At 44.0% G+C, this 24,747-nt stretch overlaps 1 protein-coding gene across 1 annotated transcript in view; it reads right to left on the bottom strand.

Moving 5' to 3' along the window:
* Window positions 1-24,747, bottom strand: part of LOC109872647 (bifunctional heparan sulfate N-deacetylase/N-sulfotransferase 1) — a gene marked incomplete at its 3' end in the record, with an annotated part of 126,967 nt that overhangs the window by 33,106 nt on the left and 69,114 nt on the right. The window contains 6 exon segments of the mRNA XM_031808541.1: window positions 3,227-3,355; window positions 6,296-6,481; window positions 6,680-6,834; window positions 7,144-7,231; window positions 16,667-17,152; window positions 21,834-22,820. Of these exon segments, the coding sequence (XP_031664401.1) occupies window positions 3,227-3,355; window positions 6,296-6,481; window positions 6,680-6,834; window positions 7,144-7,231; window positions 16,667-17,152; window positions 21,834-22,388 (1,599 nt within the window).

The raw sequence follows: 24,747 nt of genomic DNA on the forward strand, positions 1-24,747 counted from the left end.
ATTCTCCAACTACCCTAAATGCATTCTCCAACTACCCTAAATGCATTCTCCAACTACCCTAAATGCATTCTCCAACTACCCTGGCACAAAATGCATTCTCCAACTACCCTGGCACAAAATGCATTCTCCAACTACCCTGGCACAAAATGCATTCTCCAACTACCCTGGCACAAAATGCATTCTCCAACTACCCTAAATGCATTCTCCAACTACCCTAAATGCATTCTCCAACTACCCTGGCACAAAATGCATTCTCCAACTACCCTAAATGCATTCTCCAACTACCCTGGCACAAAATGCATTCTCCAACTACCCTGGCACAAAATGCATTCTCCAACTACCCTAAATGCATTCTCCAACTACCCTAAATGCAATCTCCAACTACCCTAAATGCATTCTCCAACTACCCTAAATGCATCTTCCAACTACCCTGGCACAAAATGCATTCTCCAACTACCCTGGCACAAAATGCATTCTCCAACTACCCTAAATGCAATCTCCAACTACTCTAAATGCATTCTCCAACTACCCTAATTGCATTTTCCAACTACCCTAAATGCATTCTCCAACTACCCTAAATGCATTCTCCAACTACCCTGGCACAAAATGCATTCTCCAACTACCCTGGCACAAAATGCATTCTCCAACTACCCTAAATGCATTCTCCAACTACCCTAAATGCATTCTCCAACTACCCTAAATGCATTCTCCAACTACCCTGGCACAAAATGCATTCTCCAACTACCCCGGCACAAAATGCATTCTCCAACTACCCTAAATGCAATCTCCAACTACCCTAAATGCATTCTCCAACTACCCTAAATGCATTCTCCAACTACCCTAAATGCATTCTCCAACTACCCTAAATGCATTCTCCAACTACCCTAAATGCATTCTCCAACTACCCTGGCACAAAATGCATTCTCCAACTACCCTGGCACTAAATGCATTCTCCAACTACCCTGGCACAAAATGCATTCTCCAACTACCCTGGCACAAAATGCATTCTCCAACTACCATAAATGCATTCTCCAACTACCCTAAATGCATTCTCCAACTACCCTAAATGCATTCTCCAACTACCCTAAATGCATTCTCCAACTACCCTAAATGCATTCTCCAACTACCCTAAATGCATTCTCCAACTACCCTGGCACAAAATGCATTCTCCAACTACCCTGGCACAAAATGCATTCTCCAACTACCCTGGCACAAAATGCATTCTCCAACTACCCTAAATGCATTCTCCAACTACCCTAAATGCATTCTCCAACTACCCTGGCACAAAATGCATTCTCCAACTACCCTGGCACAAAATGCATTCTCCAACTACCCTAAATGCATTCTCCAACTACCCTAAATGCATTCTCCAACTACCCTAAATGCATTCTCCAACTACCCTAAATGCATTCTCCAACTACCCTAAATGCATTCTCCAACTATCCTAAATGCATTCTCCAACTACCCTGGCACAAAATGCATTCTCCAACTACCCTGGCACAAAATGCATTCTCCAACTACCCTGGCACAAAATGCATTCTCCAACTACCCTAAATGCATTCTCCAACTACCCTAAATGCATTCTCCAACTACCCTAAATGCATTCTCCAACTACCCTAAATGCATTCTCCAACTACCCTGGCACAAAATGCATTCTCCAACTACCCTGGCACAAAATGCATTCTCCAACTACCCTGGCACAAAATGCATTCTCCAACTACCCAAAATGCATTCTCCAACTACCCTAAATGCATTCTCCAACTACCCTAAATGCATTCTCCAACTACCCTAAATGCATTCTCCAACTACCCTAAATGCATTCTCCAACTACCCTAAATGCAATCTCCAACTACCCAAAATGCATTCTCCAACTACCCTAAATGCATTCTCCAACTACCCAAAATGCATTCTCCAACTACCCTAAATGCATTCTCCAACTACCCTAAATGCATTCTCCAACTACCCTAAATGCATTCTCCAACTACCCTAAATGCATTCTCCAACTACCCTAAATGCATTCTCCAACTACCCTAAATGCATTCTCCAACTACCCTGGCACAAAATGCATTCTCCAACTACCCTGGCACAAAATGCATTCTCCAACTACCCTAAATGCATTCTCCAACTACCCTAAATGCATTCTCCAACTACCCTAAATGCATTCTCCAACTACCCTAAATGCATTCTCCAACTACCCTAAATGCATTCTCCAACTACCCTAAATGCATTCTCCAACTACCCTAAATGCATTCTCCAACTACCCTAAATGCATTCTCCAACTACCCTAAATGCATTCTCCAACTACCCTGGCACAAAATGCATTCTCCAACTACCCTGGCACAAAATGCATTCTCCAACTACCCTGGCACAAAATGCATTCTCCAACTACCCTGGCACAAAATGCATTCTCCAACTACCCTGGCACAAAATGCATTCTCCAACTACCCTGGCACAAAATGCATTCTCCAACTACCCTGGCACAAAATGCATTCTCCAACTACCCAAAATGCATTTTCCAACTACCCTAAATGCATTCTCCAACTACCCTAAATGCATTCTCCAACTACCCTAAATGCATCTCCAACTACCCTAAATGCATTCTCCAACTACCCTAAATGCATTCTCCAACTACCCTAAATGCATTCTCCAACTACCCTGGCACAAAATGCATTCTCCAACTACCCTGGCACAAAATGCATTCTCCAACTACCCTAAATGCATTCTCCAACTACCCTGGCACAAAATGCATTCTCCAACTACCCTGGCACAAAATGCATTCTCCAACTACCCTGGCACAAAATGCATTCTCCAACTACCCTGGCACAAAATGCATTCTCCAACTACCCTGGCACAAAATGCATTCTCCAACTACCCTAGCACAAAATGCATTCTCCAACTACCCTGGCACAAAATGCATTCTCCAACTACCCTGGCACAAAATGCATTCTCCAACTACCCTGGCACAAAATGCATTCTCCAACTACCCTGGCACAAAATGCATTCTCCAACTACCCTGGCACAAAATGCATTCTCCAACTACCCTGGCACAAAATGCATTCTCCAACTACCCTGGCACAAAATGCATTCTCCAACTACCCTGGCACAAAATGCATTTAAAAAAAAGGGGGGAACAAAATAAATAAAAGGTTTCTCAAAACAACACAATCCGTGATGGCGAAATGCATTCAACTCCTGATGCTAGTGGTGGAGGTGTGTCTGGTCTCACCGGGTTGAGGAGCACCGTGAGGAAGAGCTCTCCTCCGCTGATGAGTTTGTCCAGCTCCTTGGGTCCTCCAGGATACTCGTTGTAGAAGATGGTGTGAGTGAACAGGCCACACGTTTGCCTGGGCAGCACCTGCAGTGCATTAACACACACAATCAATATTGCATAGCAACACATCTGCACAGTGGGGAGTGTACCAATAGAAGCAGACCCTGATACCCAGTGGATAACTAATCAAATACACAAAAGTCCAAACATGGCCACTCGGTCAGAAATGCTTGAGGACACTCTTTATTCCTCTGGGTTGTCTACACTTCCAGCTCAGGTGGTTCAATATCATTATCCCAATAAGCTAGAGTGGTCACACTGTCATTGTGGAGAATGAAATATGACGTAGCTCAATTTAGTCCGTCAGCGAACCCATTTCTCGATCCTAACAAAGTCTCTGTCCTAACATAGTTAAAACACAACAACAAGCAAATCGGTTCGCATCTGAGCACACAATCACAGGAGCAGAACGACCTGAAAAAGCATCGCACTGTCTGTTCAGCCGAGGTGCACGGTGTATCAAGTAGTGCCCTGTCATAGCTGGGGCCGTGGGTAAAAATAGCAGCGAAAACAGCAGTGAAATGCTTAGGGAGGGAAAGGAAGGGAAGGCTGGATGTGCAGACTGAGGCTCCCAGGCTTTTCTCTCTCTCTGATTTTTGAAAACACAGAGCGGCTAACGGCCCCGCGCTAACGGGAGCCACAGACTGCTGATTAAGGGGTAGAGGGAGTGGAAGAAAGAAGAGGGAGAGAAAAATAAATAAATCTAGGTTTACACCTCAGAGGGTCTCTGCCAACTACCCAGTGAATATTTCACGGGGACGTGTGGAGGTCGGAATTAACGTCTCCGTGACATCCTCGCACTCCTCCACCAGACAATGAATAAATAACTGAAAACTGCTGGTGCTAGAAAAGGGGCCTTCCAACAGGGATCAGAATTAGAGTTAAAATCCTAAACACATTGTGTATAAAGAAAATACAAAATGTCTTTCAGCTTTAAAATGTATGAGACATTTGAGTGTAAATATCTTACCCATGCCAAGCATATGGACAGAAAATGACACTTCGTAGAGATACCGTAAATAAATTGGCATGGACAGCGATATTACATTTGTCTGAAAACGACAACGTTTCTCGTCACAAGCCAAGCAGTTGTCTTTGTTGATTTTGGCAGGGGCTGTCATCGCCGGTGAGATGTGTCATGTAGAGAGAGCTTAACATAGCAATGTCCATTATGATCATTCACACGACTGTCTGTGTCAGCGTTCTTCATTTCCTGGGAAGGGGAGGAAGGGGTAAAACACTGATGGAGAAGGGGAGTGAATAGACCACGCCAGCCTCACGGCGTGGCAGCACGTCTACTTCGGCACGACTGCGTCTTCCCTTTCCTTCACTCTCCTCAGCGCCGTTACCACGAGATACACCAAACATGTTCAGACACACCGAAAACAAAGCTTGGTCCTCTGAAAGGCACATGCCTTTCAATATCAAGCACTTACCAGGAGCCAGAGATTTTATCGATAAACATAACTGGGCGAACTCTAACCAGAGTTCAATGAATCAAACAACCTCAATTTAATACTTCTCGTTAAATTATGGAACACAAAACCAAGTCTTTGAAATATCAACACAGATCATTTCAAGAACAGCTAGTTTATACAGTGGGGCAAAAAAGTATTGTCAGCCACCAATTGTGCAAGTACTCCCACTTAAAAAGATGAGAGAGGCCTGTAATTTTCATCATAGGTACACTTCAACTATGACAGACAAAATGAGAAAAAAAATCCAGAAAATCACATTGTAGGATTTTTTATGAATTTATTTGCAAATTATGGTGGAAAAAAAGTATTTGGTCACCTACAAACAAGCAAGATTTCTGGCTCTCACAGACCAGTAACTTCTTACAGTGAGAACAGTGAGCAAAAATCCCAGAACCACACGGGGGGACCTAGTGAATGACCTGCGGAGAGCTGGGACCAAAGTAACCAAGCCTACCATCAGTAACAACCTACTCCGCCAGGGACTCAAATCCTGCAGTGGCAGACGTGTCCCCCTGCTTAAGCCAGTACATGTCCAGGCCCGTCTGGACAGTTTGCTAGAGAGCATTTGGATGATCCAGAAGAAGATTGGGAGAATGTCATATGGTCAGATGAAACCAAAATATAACTTTTTGGTAAAAACTCAACTCGTCGTGTTTGGAGGACAAAGAATGCTGAGTTGCATCCAAAGAACACCATACCTACTGTGAAGCATGGGGGTGGAAACATCATGCTTTGGGGCTATTTTTCTGCAAAGGGACCAGGACGACAGATCCGTGTAAAGGAAAGAATGAATGGGGCCATGTATCGTGAGATTTTGAGTGAAAACCTCCTTCCATCAGCAAGGGCATTGAAGATGAAATGTGGCTGGGTCTTTCAGCATGACAATGAACCCAAACACACCGCCCGGGCAACGAAGGAGTGGCTTCGCAAGAAGCATTTCAAGGTCCTGGAGTGGCCTAGCCAGTCTCCAGATCTCAACCCCATAGAAAATCGTTGGGAGTTGAAAGTCCGTGTTGCCCAGCAACAGCCCCAAAAAAAATCACTGCTCTAGAGGAGATCTGCATGGAGGAATGGGCCAAAATACCAGCAAGTGTGTGAAAACCTTTTGAAGACTTACAGAAAACATTTGACCTCTGTCATTGCCAACAAAGGGTATATAACAAAGTATTGAGATAAACTTTTGTTTTTGACCAAATACTTATTTTCCACCATAATTTGCAAATAAATTCATAAAAAATCCTACAATGTGATTTTCTGGATTTTTCCCCCTCGTTTTGTCTGTCATAGTTGAAGTGTACCTATGATGAAAATTACAGGCCTCTCTCATCTTTTTAAGTGGGAGAACTTGCACAATTGGTGGCTGACTAAATACTTTTTTGCCCCATTGTACATAGAACCTAGTGTGAGTGAGTGAGTGAGTGAGTGAGCGAGAGAGAGCGAGAGAGCGAGAGAATTAGGATAGGGGGTGATTGGGCCGAGTCCTTACACTGATGCCACTGTGGTAGAAGCCTCGTCTGAAGCGGGCAGGTTTGAGGTGGGGGTACTCCTCCGTGCTGGTTACCTTGATGCCCCACACCTTCTTCCAAGCGTCGTACAACTGGACGTGGACGGGGTACACCCCAGAGTGGTGGGGAGCCACAGCGTAGCCCATGTTGGTGGGGATGCCATGCTCCTGGGCGGAGAGAACCGGTTGATTCAACACATTATCATTTCATTCACCCAGGCTATTTTTCTACTTTTTAAAAATCAACCGTAACAGTAACATGCATTTTTTAACAGCCACCCATCTCCCAGTATCAATATAACAAAACCCTCAGTGTGTAGAATATATAGAGTGTGTGTAAAGACTGCAGAGGCCACCCCAACCTACCTGCGCAAACCTCCTGTTGAGCAGCATCTGTTCGGCCAGCACGGATTGGTTGTGGAAAAGGTGGGGCTGCATGTGGCTCCACATGTGGGGGAACCACCAGAACTCTTTCCCATAGGAGAGGAGCAGGTCATCACCCAGGTCCTCCTCATCCGTACCTGGAGCATAGAGACAGAGAGAGACTGGGAGTTTAGTCTAGTCTACACATACGCAGGCATAGGTGTGTGGTGGTGATGAAAGCTATTAGCGCCATGAAATGTGGAAGTTGATTCATTAATAAGCATAAAAATGTGCATTTTCTCCCCGTTGTTGACATTCGATCTATACATTTTCTTGGTGATGTACCTCATGATCAATGGTATGCTCTGGAACATGTGAGGCTTGGATTGTCTGTCGTGAGACATTCTATTATAAGCTCTGCCCTGGGTTTACAGTCACAGTGGGTAACCAACTGCCTGTCCACTCACCAGTATGGAAGAACTTCCCAGAGAAGCCCAGGTTGAAGGTGAAGTTGGGGACGACGGTTCGGAGGTAATTCTGGGTCTCCAGTAGGGCCTGGACAGAAGGGGACATGGATAACTGTTAGGAGTCATTCACATGCATTACATCAATTATACACACTGCTGTTCAAAAGTTTGGGGTCAATTGGAAATGTCCTTGTTTTTGAAAGAAAAGCACATATTTTGTCCATTACATTTATTTCCCCTTTATTTAACCAAGTTGAGAACAAGTTCTCATTTACAATTGCAACCTGGCCAAGATAAAGCAAAGCAGTTCGACACATACAACGACACAGAGTTACACATGGACTAAAACAAAGATAGTCAATAATACAGTAGAAACATAAGTCTATATACAATGTGAGCAAATGAGGTGAGAAGGGAGGTAAAGGCAAAAAAAAAGGCCATGGTGGCAAAGTAAATACAATATAGCAAGTAAAACACTGGAATGGTAGATTTGCAATGGAAGAATGTGCAAGGTAGAGATAGAAATAATGGAGTGCAAAGGAGCAAAACAAATAAATAAATACAGTAGGGAAAGAGGTAGTTGTTTGGGCTAAATTATAGATGGGCTATGTACAGGTGCAGTAATCTGCTCTGACAGCTGGTGCTTGAAGCTAGTGAGGGAGATAAGCGTTTCCAGTTTCAGAGATTTTTGTAGTTCGTTCCAGTCATTGGCAGCAGAGAACTGGAAGGAGAGGCGGCCAAAGGAAGAATTGGTTTTGGGGGTGACCAGAGAGATATACCTGCTGGAGCGTGTGCTACAGGTGGGTGAAAAAAGTATAACATCAAATTGATCAGAAATACAGTGTCGACATTGTTAATGTTGTAATTGAGTATTGTAGCTGGAAATGGCTGATGTTTTGTGGAATATCTACATAGGCGTACAGAGGCCACTATCAGCAACCATCACTCCTGTGTTCCAATGGCATGTTGTGTTAACAGGCTCATCCTGACATGACCCTCCAGCATGACAATGCCACCAGCCATACTGCTCGTTCTGTGGGTGATTTCCTGCAAGACAGGAATGTCAGTGTTCTTCCATGGCCAGCGAAGAGCCCGGATCTCAATCCCATTGAGCACGTCTGGGACCTGTTGGATCGGAGGGTGAGGGCATGGGCCATTCCCCCGAGAAATGTCCGGGAACTTGCAGGTGCCTTGGTGGAAGAGTGGGGTAACATCTCACAGCAAGAACTGGCAAATCTGGTGCAGTCCATGAGGAGGAGATGCACTGCAGTACATAATGCAGCTGGTGGCCACACCAGATACTGACTGTTACTTTTGAGTTTGACCCCCCTTTGTTCAGGGACACATGATTCCATTTCTGTTAGTCACATGTCTGTGGAACTTGTTCAGTTTATGTCTCAGTTATTTCATCTTGTTATGCTCATACAAATATTTACATGTTAAGTTTGCTGAAAATAAACACAGATGACAGTGAGAGGAGTTTACACATACACACACATGCACCAAATCAGTATTCAGAACCCTTGACCTTATCCACATTTTGTTACAGCCTTATTCCAAAATGGTTCAAATATGTTTTTCCCTCAATCTACACCCAATACCCCATCATGACAAAAACAGGTTTTTCAAAATGTTTGCAGGGAGGTGACCAAGAACCCAATGGTCACTGACAGGGCTCCAGAGTTCCTCTGTGGAGATGGGAGAACATTCCAGAAGGACAACCATCTCTGCAGCACTCCATCAATCAGGCATTGATGGTAGAGTGGCTAGACGGAAGCCACTCCTCAGTAAAAAGCACATGACAGCTCACTTGGAGTTTGCCAAATGGCACTTTAAGGACTCAGACCACGAGAAACAATATTGTCTGGTTTGATGAAACCAAGATTGAACTCCTTAGCCTGATTGCCAAGTGTCACATCTGGAGGAAACATGGCACCATTCCTACAGTGAAGCATGCTGGTGGCAGAATCACGCTGTGGGGATCTTTCTCAGAGGCAGGGACTGGGAGATGAGTCAGGATCGAGGGAAATATGAACGGAGCAAAGTACAGAGAGATCCTTGATGAAGTCCTGAGTGCTCTGAAGCAGGTTCTCAGACTGGGGCGATGGTTCACCTTCCAACAGGACAACGATCCTAAGCACACAGCCAAAACAACGCAGGAGTGGCTTCTGGACAAGCCTCAGAATGTCCTTGAGTGGCCCAGCCAGAGCCCGGACTTGAACCTGATCGAACATCTCTGGAGAGACCTGAAAATAGCTGTGCAGCGACGCTCCCCATCCAACCTGACAGAGCTTGAGAGGATCTGCAGAGAAGAATGGGAGAAACTCCCCAAATATAGGTGTGCCAAGTTGCGTCATACGGTACCTAAGAAGACGAGGCCGTAATCACTGCCAAAGGTGCTTCAAAGGGTCTGAATACTTATGTAAATGTGTCATTTCAGTTTTTGCTTTGTCATTTTGGGGTATTGTGTGTAGATTGATGAGGGAAAATTCTATTTAATCCATTTTAGAATAAGGCTGTAACATAAAAAATAAAAATAAATACTTTCCGAATGCACTGTACATGAACTATTTTGGATGTTTACTGGACAGAGAGATATGGGGTGAAAGGTAGGAGATCTGAAAGAGCCTTTTGCCTTTTGTCACAGCTTCCATGTGACTTAGATCACTAGACCACCCCAGGCCACCACATATGCATTCTTTATCGGTCACTCCAAGAAGCACTGTAGTTAGCAGTAGTATTTCAGTCCACACATTTTCCCACCGGCACAGACAGACAAATGCACTCTCACTCCCTCTCTGACAAACACGCACTGATGTGAGTTGTTTATTGTGCCTCCAGCATCTGTCTCATCATCCCTCTATACTTCATTACCCTGTCCACATTCACTTTGCATCTGGGTCTATTTGCTTTTTTTGAGGTTTAGCCCCTCTCTGCCACAGCTCAAAGCCTGATTCATATTTAACACTGTGGTGGCAGACAAGACAACACTGCTTTGATTGTGTTTGTGTTTCATTCCCTCACCCCCCCCCTTCACAGAAAAACAGTCCATTGCACCGGAATGGGCCTCTCAGATGAAGAATACAAGAGGAGAGATAAACAACACAAAAGACGCAAAGCTGCGTCTGTATCAAATATTCATGCTGTAGGGCCAGTCGGCGGACGCCCCTTGAACAGTGACTCATCACAAAGCAAAGCCGAAGATAGTGGTTGAGCTGAGCTTCACACCCTGCTGCTGCTGCTGTGGCAGGGAGGGGGTGTTAAAAAGCCTGGACGGCTAAGAAAGGCTGGATGGACAAAGGATGTCCTCTGGGTTAGAGGGAGAGAGAAAAAAAAGAAAGATGTGGACAAACACCGGAGGGCGGTTCCTGACCCTGAATGACTCACTGCTTATTATACATGAATTTTTATTAGGAATTCAGTTTAGCTTCAGTTGGTTTTCAGAACTGATTTGCTCGTTTTCATTTAGTTTCAGTTTTATAAAAAACATTTCTGTTTTTATATTATTTAGTTTCCGTTTCAGTGTTCGGGACAGAAAGGATGCGTGTGAGGCTCGGAGCCATTTGGCTTGTATAGTGTGTGTTTTTGGAGACGTCACGTCTTGCCACTATGGGGCGGTAAGACATAAGGTGATGGGTCAGGTAATAGGTTAGGTTTAAATGATAAAGTCAATATCAACGTGACTTGAATTTAAATGAGATCGCGCCTAGACTGGTGCAAGGGATATGGTAGAACGGAACTCTTGCCAATGTTTACACCAATCCCATGCTTCAACTTTAGTGGGACATGTCAGAAGAATCAAGAACGGTTACCTTTATCTGACAAAGTTCTCAGAGTAATCCTCTACGGGGCTTTGCTGTTATCGACCGACTATTGGAGGTTCACGGTTTGCTATTGCTTAAACTCGGAGTTCGCCCTTTGGCTAGGTCATCTACCTAGCGTATTTCTTCCCTTTTAGCTAGCTTGTGAGCAAGCAAGGTCCATTTCAAACCTCACCATTTCCTGACAGCATTTACCAGACAGATTCAGTGGCTTGAAACACCTCAAAGCATGAAAGCCCCATGAAGGTTTTACACACAGTTTAGGAGAAAAAAACTAACTAAAACTAACATAATTCACAATGGTTTTTATTTTAGTTTTGGAGTCAAAGATAGGTAATTATTTTATTTCAGTTTACTAAATAGTTTTTTTATGACTAGTTTTAGTCTTAGTTTACTATAATAACCTTGGCACTATCACACAGTAAAGCTTTCTGGGAATATGTATGCCAGCAATAGAAAAGGGCAGATTGATAGACAACAGATTAGTGATTGGCAGAGGTGTGGACTCAAGACACAAATTTTATTACTTGAAACTAGAGTTGATAGGAGAAAAAAAAATCTTCAGACTGATGTATTTAAGTTATCTGACCAGGTTTAATAACCTTTTGTAACTCATTTTGTGGCACAGATTAGGGTAATGTGGGGTAACAAGCTCCCCCCCACGTGAGAACAATGTCCAATTGCTGGCACAGTTTGGTATGTAGATGATGATCAGGCTTAGGCCAACAAACTATGAAGGGAAATAAGTGACTACAGTTCACACTTATTTAATTAAAGTATTGTTTTTAGAAAATGGGCATTTTCCCCAAGTACCGGGGTAACTGCATCTTGAATGTTGACCAATGACCAGTCATTAGCATTAGTGGCGGGCACACAGTGTTCAGAAAGCACTCGTTTCACTTTCACAATTTTTCCCTGGCACAAAACGGTAGCCTACCTATATTAATATTATCTATATGAAGCACCATTTGGCAATCTGCCACAGACGCATCTTTGCCACAACAATAGGCGACAAATGGTGATTTCATTGATCATTTTCATATTTCAGATCGGCCTAGTTTGGGTGGGTTTTAATTCTATACCTCAGGTGGTGGTACTGGCTATATGTCTAAAGATGGCTGTAATGTCGCACTACCTTCAATAACTATGGGATGAAGAAGTAACTAGGGCTGTTACGGTGACCGTATTACCACCACACTGTCAGTCACTCGTCATGACGACCGCAGTTCAATTCCACGTGACCGTTTAGTCGCGGTAGCTAGGCTTCTCCAACCTCTGATGCTGCTGATGGTCAACATCCTGCAGATGGTCTATATTGCTCAACTTTCCTAATATTAAGCACATTGCTTATGTTTACAGCAGGATTATAGCCTACCTGGCTGGCATGAAAATTAACCATGAGAAAAACATCCTCCATTCCCTATTTAAGTGCATTAGATGACATGTATTTTCCCCGTGCCCATGTTCTGAGACAGGTGCCTGATACTGGTCCATTTTAAATCAAAACTCATTTCTAAAATATATTACGTAGTATATGTAAAGAGGAGATTCAATTAAGTCTGATGGGTGACAATACTAGCCTTTCATTCGTGAATGATGCCCAGGTTGTGCGCAGTAAGGCAAGAAACAGTGCAGGCCCTTTGCGACTTTTTCAAATTGTAGTCACACACCTCATGTAGCCGAGCCCATAGGCCTATATGTTTTAATAAGGTTTGTATCACAACTAAAGTGGCCAAATAACTTCTTAGAATTAAGCACATGAATCCACTTTACAACCAATGTAGAGCTTAACTGGCATACATAGGCGGCAGCGCATGTGTTTCAAGTTTGAGGTCACGTTTGAAAACTGTGTTTTCCCACTACTGGATTGCATTTTGGAACATTCACGCGTATAGCCTAGTGCCGCGTGCGCATTGCTGCGCTTATTACGTGAAGAAATAGCCTAATAGTTTATCAACATTTTAAGATTAATGTTCTGATGTGTTGCATCAGCCCCATTGCTTTTTAAAAAATGCGACGTGAGTGGTGGTATTCATTTGGGATCGATCGCATCCCACAACTGTCCGAGACGATGTTTGGAATTTATCTTTCTCGCAATAGAATAGGTCAACTTTTGGACTACGGGAGATAGTAGATTGACAAAGGCTAATTATTTTGCTGTTCGTTAGGCCTACTCATCTTGTTGGCTGACGAAAAGTAAATGTGGACAGTTCTAACATCTTCAATTAATTCAATAAGGATGAGCGCAATTTCGTTCCCGATGTGTCGGTCTTCACTTGTAGTCTACTTCGGAGCTGAGATGCCTGTGAGAAGGACCCGATCACGTGACATGCATTGGCTAATAATAATTGCGATATCTGAGAGAGCCATGTGAGTGAAAGGTTTTTCGGGGCAAGACGATTGGCAGCCGGGAGAATGGAATTTGAATTATTATATTCAGACCAAGAGCACAATGGCCGCAAGAGGCATGGATGTTTTTAGGGGGCATTACGGCTACACAAGGGGGATGCCACAGGGAAATTTGAGGCATAATCAAGTGCTTGTCAAATTGTGAATGAGAGACTGATGAAGTGTGTGCAGCCTGTGCAAGAAAAGCAGAGCTCATGCCTTTTAGGGAAGGTTTTTTCGAATTATCATTGTAGACGCATCACGCAGCCTTAGAATGAATTTTAAAAAATCTAAACATATAGCCCAACGTTTGTATGACAACTAAAGTTGCATAAATAACTCAATATAAAGCATATAGGAGGACCTGTTTCTTCGTTAACCGCTGAAGACAATAGCCACATGCTCGCACTTCCTCAGATATCGTTCAGAGAAAATATCCTTTCCATTTTATTCCGCTATGTTCAATTGTATTCTTCAAACTACGGAATTCTAAGCAAATCTTGTCTGCGAAATTAGCTAGTGTAGCCAACAGCCATGGCTCAGATCAGGGCCTACCACAAGGACACTCATAGTAAGGTATTATGTTCTTCTGAAATAACTACATTTTCTTCATATCGTGTTTCTTTGGACCGGTCTAAAATAAATAACGGATTTACTGTGATGGCGTAGGCTACATTAATTGGATTTACTAGACTTTTTCAAAATGTAGATGTTCCAAAAGTCTTCATCGGTGGCTTGAAGGCTATGTATGCATGGAAGAAAGGAGATGCTACAGCTGTTGATGTTAATTAACGGTCAATTACCATGAGACCCGCAGCTATTTGCTTGACAATCACCGGTCGATTCAATTTCCTGACAGCCACAGCCCCAGATAACATAAATCGGTCTAATTAATAAGGATATTTGTACAGAAGAAAAAGGTCTACAAAACAGATCATGCTCTCCATCCGATCCCATAACCTCCACTGCATACAGGGAGGCCTGTATTATCCTGCTTGCTCTGGAGTCCAGATAAGTGAGAAGGTGACATGATATCCCTAGTTGATATTGACTGCTAACATGAATGACTTTCAACAACAACAACAAAATATGCAGGTGTAAAAGCAATCTATTTCTGTATCTTCCATTTTGAAAATGCATGACCATTTATGGCTACAATGACAGGTTACAGTGCATTTGGAAAGTATTCAGACCACTTGATGTTTACAGCCTTATTCCAAAATGGATTCAATCTTTCTTTCCCCCTCATCAATCTACACACAATACCCCATAATGACAAAGTGAAAACAGGTTTGGACATTTTTACAAATATATATTTAAAAAATATATATAAAAAAATGGAAATATAACATTTCCATAAGTATTCAGACCCTTTACTCAGTACTTTGTTGAAGCACCGTTGGAAGCAATTACAGTCTCGAGTCTTCTGTATGATGCTTCAAGCTTGGCACACCTGTTTTTGGGAGGTTTCTTCCCATTCATTTCTGCAGATCCTCTCAAGCTCTGTCAGGTTGGATGGGGAGCATTGCATTGCTGCACAGCTACTTTTCAGGTCTCTCCAGAGATGTTCGATCGAGTTCAAGTCCGGGCTCTGGCTGGTCCACTCAAGGACATTCAGAGACTTGTCCCGAAGCCACTCCCGCGTTGTCTTGGCTGTGTGCTTAAGAGTCGTTGTCCTGTTGGAAGGTGAACCTTTTCCCCAGTCTGAGGTCCTGAGCGCTCTGGAGCAGGTTTTCTTCAAGGATCACTCCGTTCATCTTTGCCCCAATCCTGAGTCTCCCAGTCCCTGCCGCTGAAAAACATCACCGCATAATGCTGCCACCACTATGCTTCACCGTAGGGATGGTGCCAGGTTTCCTCCAGACGTGACGCGTCGCATTCTGAGAGTCCTTTAGGTGCCTTTTGACAAACTCAAAGTGGGCGGTCATGTGCCTTTTACGGAGGAGTGGATCCCATCACTCTACTATAAAGGCCTGATTGGTGGAGTGACGCAGAGATTGTTGTCCTTCTGGAAGGTTCTACCATTTCCACAGAGGAACTCTAGAACTCTTTCAGAGTGACCATCAGGTGACCATCACCTCCCTGACCAAGGACCTTCTCTCCCAATCGCTCAGTTTGGCCAGGCAGCCAGCTCTAGGAAGAGTCTTGGTGGTTCCAAACTTCTTCCATTTAATAATGGACGCCAGTGTTCTTGGGGACCTTCCCCAGTTCTGTGCCTCGATACAATCCTGTCTCGGAGCTCTACAGACAATGAATTAATTTGACCTCATGGCTTGGTTTTTGCTCTGACATGCACTGTCAACTGTGGGACCTTATATAGACAGGTGAGTGCCTTTCCAAATCATGTCCAATCAACTGAATTTACCACATGTGGACTCCAATCAAGTTGTAGAAACATCTCAAGGATGATCAATGGAAACAGGGTGCACCTAAGCTCAATTTCGAGTCTTATAGCAAAGGGTCTGAATACTTGTGTAAATTAGGTATTTCAGATTTATTTTTTTCAAATCATTTTAGAATAAGGCTGTAACGAAACAAAATGTGGAGGTCTGAAGGGGTCTGAATACTTTCCGAAGGCACTGTACATTTGCGCAGCGATTGTGTGTGCGTGTTCGCCCTGTGCCCGATTGCATGTGCACGCGCATGGGTCGCAAACTTTGAACTACTTGGTCGAGGGTCAAAAAGTTTGAAAACCACTGAGCTAGCGAAGAAGTTGCCGATTTGCTTTACAGGTATAGGATCTGGTGCGGCGCAAAATACAAATTGTAGGGCGAGAGGATTGCCATAAATGAATAGCTCCAAAACCTTTTGGGTGATCAAGAATATGAACCATTTACTTGGGGCTTCAAGCAACAATTACTAGCATAGACTTACTGGTCTTTGTATGTCAAAATGTATTGAAATGTATAATTTACATATGAAGCATTTGGAATTTATATGTATTATTTCATAATCACAATGTGTTGCAGACAAAATAATGAAAAGGGCCGCCTGGTAGCCTCAAACAGCAAGATTTGTCATTTCCTGTACAGTTTTTCATGAAAAAATATTTTAAACTTGACTTATGACTCGACATGCTCTTAGAATGCACGACTTGGACTCGACTCGTTGTACTTGGGACTCGGACCTTGTGACTTGAGTCTCGAACAATAGTGACTTGGTCACACCTCTGGTGATTAGCCGAATTAATGAACTACATGTAAATAGATACACAGTCATATCACACACAGAAACACACTGACACGAGTAAACACACTTCACAAACAAAACCCTGTTTACAAAGACCAGTAAGTAAATACACTGCAGATGCTTACCTTGACGTCTGAAACCTTCATGCGGGTGCCCTCCTTGCCCACGAAGATGTCGTCGATGTCTACCAGCAGGTAGCGATCTAGAGACAGAGACAGCCTCTTGCCCGTCAGGAAGGCCACAGCGTCCACAAACACCAGCTTGTGCAGCCAGAAGTTGAGGTTGTTGCCGAAGAGCACCCGCTGGATGCCGTCGTGGAGCCCCAGGTCCTGGACCACAGAAGCATGGAGGGGGTTGCCCACCCCCGCCCCGGACGGGCCCAGGTCAGGCACCCGGGTCCTGGCTAGGAGAACAGGCTCGTAGGTGGAGTGATTGGACTGGAAGACGGTCCAGTCGTCCCCGGGTAGGGGGCCTCGCTCCACCTCCCGGGCCTTTGTGATGAGGAGCAGGGGGGACTTGGGGTTGACGCTGCAGTCCCTCAGGCCCAGGTTGGAATGGAGGAAGAGAGGGAAGCCCTTTAACTGGGCACTGAGCAGGCTGTTCTCATTGGCCTAGGAGAGAAGAGAGGGGAGAGATGGAGCCAGGTCACAGCGGGCATTTCAGTTTACAGTTTCCTCCACAACTCAGTGGCCTCAAAAATGCTCTTCCAATGGTGAAAACATTGACCAAAAGAGTTACTGGCTTTGGCCATGTGTGGGTTGCGCAAATCTCTGTGTGAATTTGTGCAGGAGCGAAAGAAAAATGCAGGTGAAACCTCTGCCCCTTATTTGTTCATTTACATTCTGAGCAGGAGCCCCATAAAGCTTGTATCGATTGGTGATGAACAGCATTTGGTAATTCAACACAATCACAGTCAACAGCCATAGACGGTCCGAGTCTACCAGACTCACATCCAAACCAAACTAGCAAATCATCATTCAGTGGCTTAGCAGATGCTGCTCTATTCTCAAGAGCCACTGGCAATATCTGACTTTGTAAAATATGATAGGAATTCAACACCATGCAATATATATGCCTGTAGCTAGTAGCCACCCTTTACACAAGAGCCCCTCAGTCAGATGCAGAGACTTGGGTTGTTATCACCTATTAGGCCGAGCTTTCAATGCGTCTTGGCCAGTGCTGGAAAAAGTACCCAAATTGTCAAACTTCAGTAAAGTAGTAAAGTACAGACACCTCATAAAAAAACTACTTAAGTATTACTTCAAAGTATATATTTTTTTTTTACTTAAGTACTTTACAACACTGGTCATGGCAACATGGCTACTAGCCCAGGGACACTACGGGGTTGATTGGCCAAATGCCCACAGCAAGAAAAGGGGACAGTTCTTAATATAGCCTAGCCCTGGGTGAATTATGAGGAGACTGACTCTAGTGCTAGTTCAGGAGGGGAGGATTTATTCCAATTACACAGCAACAACATGGATATAGGATTAAGCTCAAGGACTAATGGGAGGACGAGAGGGGCTTAAAGCAGCCTCTATCCCTGCCTGGGTGTAATTAAAAGTGAGGGTGCTGGTTAGCAAATGGCCCGAGCTGGCCTTTCAGGTTGTGAAAACCCTGCTCTAGTGCTTGGACTTCCCCTGTCTGTCAGCTCTGGGACAAGGCGGGGCGAGGCCACTTAGTACCACAACACTGGGGCTAACAGGAGGGGGTTTACTTCAGACCCAACCAAGGGGAATTAGGCAGGCCAATTTACTGTAGCAGCCAAGCAGCTGAGTGAGTCCCACTCCCACCCCTGGTGAGTTTGCTGAGCCATGTTCCAGCAGGTCCATTATCAGCTAAGCTTCGGGCCTATGGTCGATGAGCCATGACAGGACCACTGCACTAGAGGAACGGCAGGGTAGCAACCAACCACAGGCAGAGGCTCTGTTGATAGACCTGTGTGTGTGTACTGTATTATACTGTACGCGCTGAACACAGAGGTAGACTTCCAGGTTAGACGACACCCTCAAGGCGGAACCTGCCCGCCTTTTACACAGTCGGGAGTCATTTCAAATTAACGAGCGCACATTTCATTCAGACACTTTTATTGCAAACCACTAAATTCCCCCTCGGGTTCAGAGCGGACCAGAGAATTCTGCTGTCTCGCAGCTCACGGTCCACTTTTCTACTCATCCGAATATGTACTCACACAAACCAGTCTAGGTGTCCACTTTCTCTGACCTGACCTCCAGCAATGCTGCCTATCCCAGACTATGAGAGGATGCTTAGTGGTTAGGAGGACCTCTTCTAGTCTATATGGTGATTGTAGCCTGAAGCAGAAAGAGGGCCAGTGGTCAAGTCAGGTTGAGGAGATTTTGAGTGGAGGCATGATGATAAATCTGATTCCTTTTTTCAGCATGATGAACCAGGGATCAGATTGAACACAGAAAAGGTCTGACACAATCAGCACAAGTGCTCCTACCTGGCGAATCAGTATAATTTCTATAGCGTTTCTTAGGACGCATTGCTTCTTTATACAGCTGGTTAAAGATACTTGAGATAGGTGTACATTGCTTAACAATCTAACCAGGCTGCAATCAGTGACTGGCTCTCACTTTAAACAACCCTATGATCCCCACTCCGTAGTCCACACAGTACTAACCTTAAACACTAGGCCAATGGCGCCTCCTTTGAACATCAACATTCTGCCAGTCAAATTAATAGATTTCATATATGCGATCGCAAAAATATTCATTTTGGTTGTGTTTATGAAGGTCTTCGGTATCAGGAGATTTTTTTTTCAAAAGAACATAAATTGCATTTATTCGTTTATGTTACCGTAAAAACAAAACAAAAAACACTAAAACCACGGCAGTTCAAGAGTTAAATCCATCACAAAAAACCTATTACAATTTACTTAAGAAACATTATAGAAATAAGAAAAAGTACTTCAAAATAACATATATTTTAATTGTGTTGAGCGATTAACTAACACTTTGGTTATTTTAAAACTAATTGAATTCCATTTATTTATTCATTTTCCTGCGAGTTTCTCTAGAGATAAATCAGAGTAAGCCCGAACTGTGTGATGTAGTTGGGAGTTGTAGTTTCCAACAGGTCAATATTTTATATAGTTTATTGCAGAAAACATAGTAATTAACTACAATGACCACGCCTACTTGTCCGGTCTGAGAAAAGACACAGAAAAACGTGTGATCGAGAGGTACAGACAGCAGTTTCTTCGTGAAGTACAGTGCCTTCAGAAAGTATTCACACCCCCTGACTTTTTCCACATTGTTGTGTAACAAAGTGGGATTAACATTTATTTTATGGTAATTTGTTGTCAATGATCTACACAAAATAATCTTTAGGGTCAAAGTGTAAGAAAAAATCTAACATCTGTAAGACATTTATGAAAAAAAAAATACTAACATATCTTGATTACATAAGTATTCAACCCTCTGAGTCAATACATGTAAGAATCACTTTTGGCAGCAAGTACAGCTGAGTCTTTCTGGGTAAGTCTCTAAGAGCTTTGCACGCCTGGATTGTACAATATTTGCACATTATTATTAAAATTCTTCAAAGCTCTGCCAAGTCTGTATAGCAATGATCAGCAACTGTCATTTGCAAGACTTGCCATATATATAAGCCTATTTAAGTTAGAACTGTAACTAGGCCACACTGGAATATTCAAGGTCTTGCTGGTAAGCAACTCCCGTATATATTTGGCCTTGTGTTTCAGGTTATTGTACTGCTGAAAGGTGAATATGTCTCCCAGTGTCTGTTGGAAAGCAGACAACTGTTGGAAGGCAGTTTTCCTCTAGGATTTTGCCTGTGCTAAACTCTATTCCGTTTCTTTTTATCATAGAAAAAAACTCCCTAGTTCTTGCCGATGATAGGCATACCCATAACATGATGCAGCCTCTACCATGCTTGAAAATATGAAGTTTGGTACCCAGTGATCTGTTGTGATGGAATTGCGCCAGACATAACGCTTTGTATTCAGGATATAAAGTTCATTTCTTTGCCACATTTATTGCAGTTTTATATTAGTGCCTTATTGAAAACAGGATACATGTTTATGAATATTTGGAGTGTTCTGTACAGGCTTCCCACATTTCACTCTGTCATTTAGGTTAGTATTGTGGAGTAACTACAATGTTGTTGATCCATCCTCTGTTTTCTATCACAGCCATTAAAATTAAATCTAGAATCAGCTTCCTATTTCGCAATAAAGCCTCCTTCACTCATGCTGCAAAACATACCCTCGTAAAACTGACTATCCTACCGATCCTTGACTTCAGCGATGTAATTTACAAAATAGCCTCCAACACTCTACTCAGCAAATTATAGTGCCATCCGTTTTGTCCCCAAAGCCCCATATACTACCCACCACTGCGACCTGTATGCTCTCGTTGGCTGGCCCTTACTACATATTCGTCGCCAAACCCACTGACTCCAGGTCATCTATAAGTCGATGCTAGGTAAAGCCCCGCCTTATCTCAGCTCACTGGTCACCATAGCAGCACCCACCCGTAGCACGCGCTTCAGCAGGTATATTTCACTGGTCATTCCCAAAGCCAACACTTACTTTGGTCACCTTTCCTTCCAGTTCTCTGCTGCCAATGACTGGAACGAATTGCAAATATCACTGAAGCTGGAGTCCTTTATCTCCCTCTCTAAATTTAAGCATCAGCTGTCAGAGCAGCTCACCGATCACTGTACTTGTACACAGGCAATATGTACACAGCCAATATATGCACACCCAACTACCTCATCCCCATATTGTTGCTTATCCTCCTGCTCTTTTGCACCCCAGTATCTCTACTTGCACATCATGATCTGCACATCTATCACTCCAGTGTTAATGCTAAATTGTCATTATTTCGCCTCCATAGTCTATTTATTGCCTTACCTCCCGAATATTCTACATTTGCACACACTGTACATCGACTTTTCTATTGCGTTTTTGACTGTACGTTTGTTTGTGTGTAACTCTGTGTTGCTGTTTATTCGCACTGCTTTGCTTTATCTTGGCCTGGTCGCAGTTGTAAAACGAGAACTTGTTCTCAACTAAATAAAGGTGAAATACGAAAAATAAAAATAAGGGGGGGAATAAAATGTCCAAATTAACGATAAGAGAAATTATGTTTGTGATATTAAGATTCTAACAACGACAGTCTGTTAAATGCACTTATTTAGGAAACGTAAAGGGGGGAGGGGCATTCCTTAAAATGGCAGAGTCATTCAAAAAGTCCATTTGTTTTGAGTCACTATGACGCTCATTACCACCCACACAGTACTGACCTTAAAGAAGCCTATGATGCCTACTCCGTACTCCACGCAGTACTTGTCCAGCAGATCTCTGTTCCAGGCATCCAGGTTGACGTACTTCAGGACGTTCTCGTAGATGACCAGCGTGAAACGGCCTCGGTCCTTGTCTGTCAGGGTGGGCATGTCCCCCTTCCCCGGGGCGATCTCGGTCCGGTAGCGGAAACGGCCGGACTCTAGGATTGCCACAATGTCCTGGCCCAACTGGGAGTACAGACTCTCCACAAACACCAGCACCACAGGGTCGGTGCGTGTCGCGTCTGAGGGCCTGGCCGTGCGTGGAGGGAGAGCTCGGGAGGAGGTGGAGGGCGTGGTAGCCCGAGGGTTGTCCCAGTCGGCAGTGCCCTCCTCTGGCCCTCCTACGCCCCCCGCAGCCGGCTCCAGCTCCCGCTTAACTCCGTAGAGGAAGTATGCGGAGACCAGAACGCTGACCATGCAGAAGAGGAAGAGGAGCAGCAGGCTGGTCTGGAGAGTGAGGGAGTGAGATTGACGGAAGAGCCGCCGGAGGCGACCGCATGACGGCAGCAACATCACCCTGCGCAGAATCAGTCACAGAGTTGATGGTGAAAGCAATCGGAATGCAGCAGTTGCTTCAGAGGTGGCAGAGAATCTTCTTCCAAAATACAATAGGCCCCTTCACGTCACATACTCTCATGTCACCATTGCAGAGGGGTGGTGGGAGCGACATGGGCAGGGGACACCATCAGGGTGGGTGGGTGGCTCGCTGGCAGAAGGGATGTGTGCCTTTCCTCCATCCACCAGCCCAGGTCCCCTGCCCTCCCCACCCCCCCACCCCCCCCACCCCGAGCTCCAACTGCTCACACTAAGTCTTTAGGCTTTCCGCAGCACTGACAGAGGGGCGAAGGTGGCGACGGTGTAAAGATGGTTCTCTGGGGTCACACGGGTTGTCCAGCAAGGTGCTGCTCTTCCAGCAGTTCATCCCCAAAACATTCTCCTGGAGACCTGGAAGGCAAAGACAAACATACACACAGTTGAGAATATGACTGTTCAGTGTTCCATTTCTCTCCACCTTTTACTGAGCTCACCCTCCATCCCACTTTGCATTTCTTGATTGCATCTTTAATTCGTTATTTTTTAAATGTTGTTTAATGACATCCATTTTGAATAAACTAAAAGTCTCTCCTAAGCTTAGGCCACAGTGATCAAAATGTGTTGGAATTGTGCCCGTGTCTACCTGATTGCTCAAGGAAAGTGTTCAACATGCTCCCAGTGACATCAACAAGCTAACATCAGATCCCCTAGAGCGGTGGTTCCCAAACTTTCTATAGTCCCGTACCCCTTCAAACATTCAACCTCCAGCTGTACCCCCTCTAGCACCAGGGTCAGCGCACTCTCAAATGTTGTTTTTTGGCATCATTGTAAGCCTGCCACACACACACTAAACAATACATTTATTAAACATAAGAATGAGTTTGTCACAACACGGCTGGTGGGAAGTGAAAGAGAGCTCTTATAGGACAAGGGCACAAATAATAAAATCAATAGTTTTGATTTATTTAGCACTTTTCATACAAAACTTTATTTGTTCATCAAATTGTGAATACCTCACCACAGGTTAATGAGAAGGGTGTGCTTGAAAGGATGCACATAATTGGGTTGGGTTGCAATGTTGGGTTGTATTGGAGTCTTAAAATCATTTTCCACACTCAGTCTGTGCCTGTATTTAGATTTCATGGTAGTGAGGGCCAAGAATCCACTCTCACATAGGTACGTGGTTGCAAAGGGCATCAGTGTCATAACAGTGCGATTTGCCAAGGCAGGATACTCTGAGCGCAGCCCAATCCAGAAATCTGGCAGTGGCATCTGATTAAATTCAGTTTCAGAACCATTTGTTGCAATTTCGATGAGTCTCTCTTGTTCAGATATCGGTAAGTGGACTGGAGGCAGGGAATGAAAGGGATAATGAATCCAGTTGTTTGTGTCCGTTTTGGGAAAGTACCCGAGTAATTGCGCACCCATCTCACTCAGGTGCTTCGCTACATCACATTTGACATTGTCTGTAAGCTTGAGTTAATTTGCACACAAAAAATCATACAATGATGGAAAGACCTGTGTTGTTGTCCTTGTTAATGCAGACAAAAAAAAAGTTTAAACTCATTTAATCGTAGCCTTAATTTTGTCCCGCATATTGAATAAAGTTGCAGAGAATCACGGTAATCCTAGAATCAAATCATTCAGGCGAGAAAAAACATCTCCCAGTCGTGTGAGAAACTCGTAATCATGCAAGCGGTCAGACAAGTAAAAGTTATAGTCATTAAAGAGAACTTTAAGCTCGTCTTTCAATTCAAAAAATTGTGTCAATACTTTGCCCCTTGATAACCAGCGCACATCTGTATGTTGTAAAAGCGTTAAACGGTCACTGCCCATATCATTGCATAGAGCTGCAAATACACGAGAGTTCAGGGGCCTTACTTTAATAAAGTTAACCATTTTCACTGTAGTGTCCAAAACGTCTTTCAAGCTGTCAGGTATTCCTTTTGCAGCAAGAGCCTCTCGGTGGATGCTGCAGTGTTACCCAAGTGGCGTTGGGAGCAACTGCTTGCACACGCGTTACCACTACACTATGTCTCCCTGTCATGGGTTTTGCTCCATCAGTACAGATACCAACACATCTTGACCACCAAAGTCCATTTGAAGTCACAAAGATGCCCAGGACTTTAAAAATATCCTCTCCTGTTGTCCTGGTTTCCAGTGGTTTGCAGAAGAGGATGTCTTCCTTAACTGACCCCCCCATAAACGTAACGGACATATACCAGGCCCGCCACGCCACGTCTGTTGACTCATCCAGCTGTAAATGCATAGAATTCACAGGCTTCTATGCAAAGCAGTAATTTTTTCAAAACATCTCCTGCCATGTCACTGATGCATT

Source organism: Oncorhynchus kisutch, linkage group LG28 (assembly GCF_002021735.2).
Source record: "Oncorhynchus kisutch isolate 150728-3 linkage group LG28, Okis_V2, whole genome shotgun sequence".
In the NCBI taxonomy this organism is placed as follows: domain Eukaryota; kingdom Metazoa; phylum Chordata; class Actinopteri; order Salmoniformes; family Salmonidae; genus Oncorhynchus; species Oncorhynchus kisutch.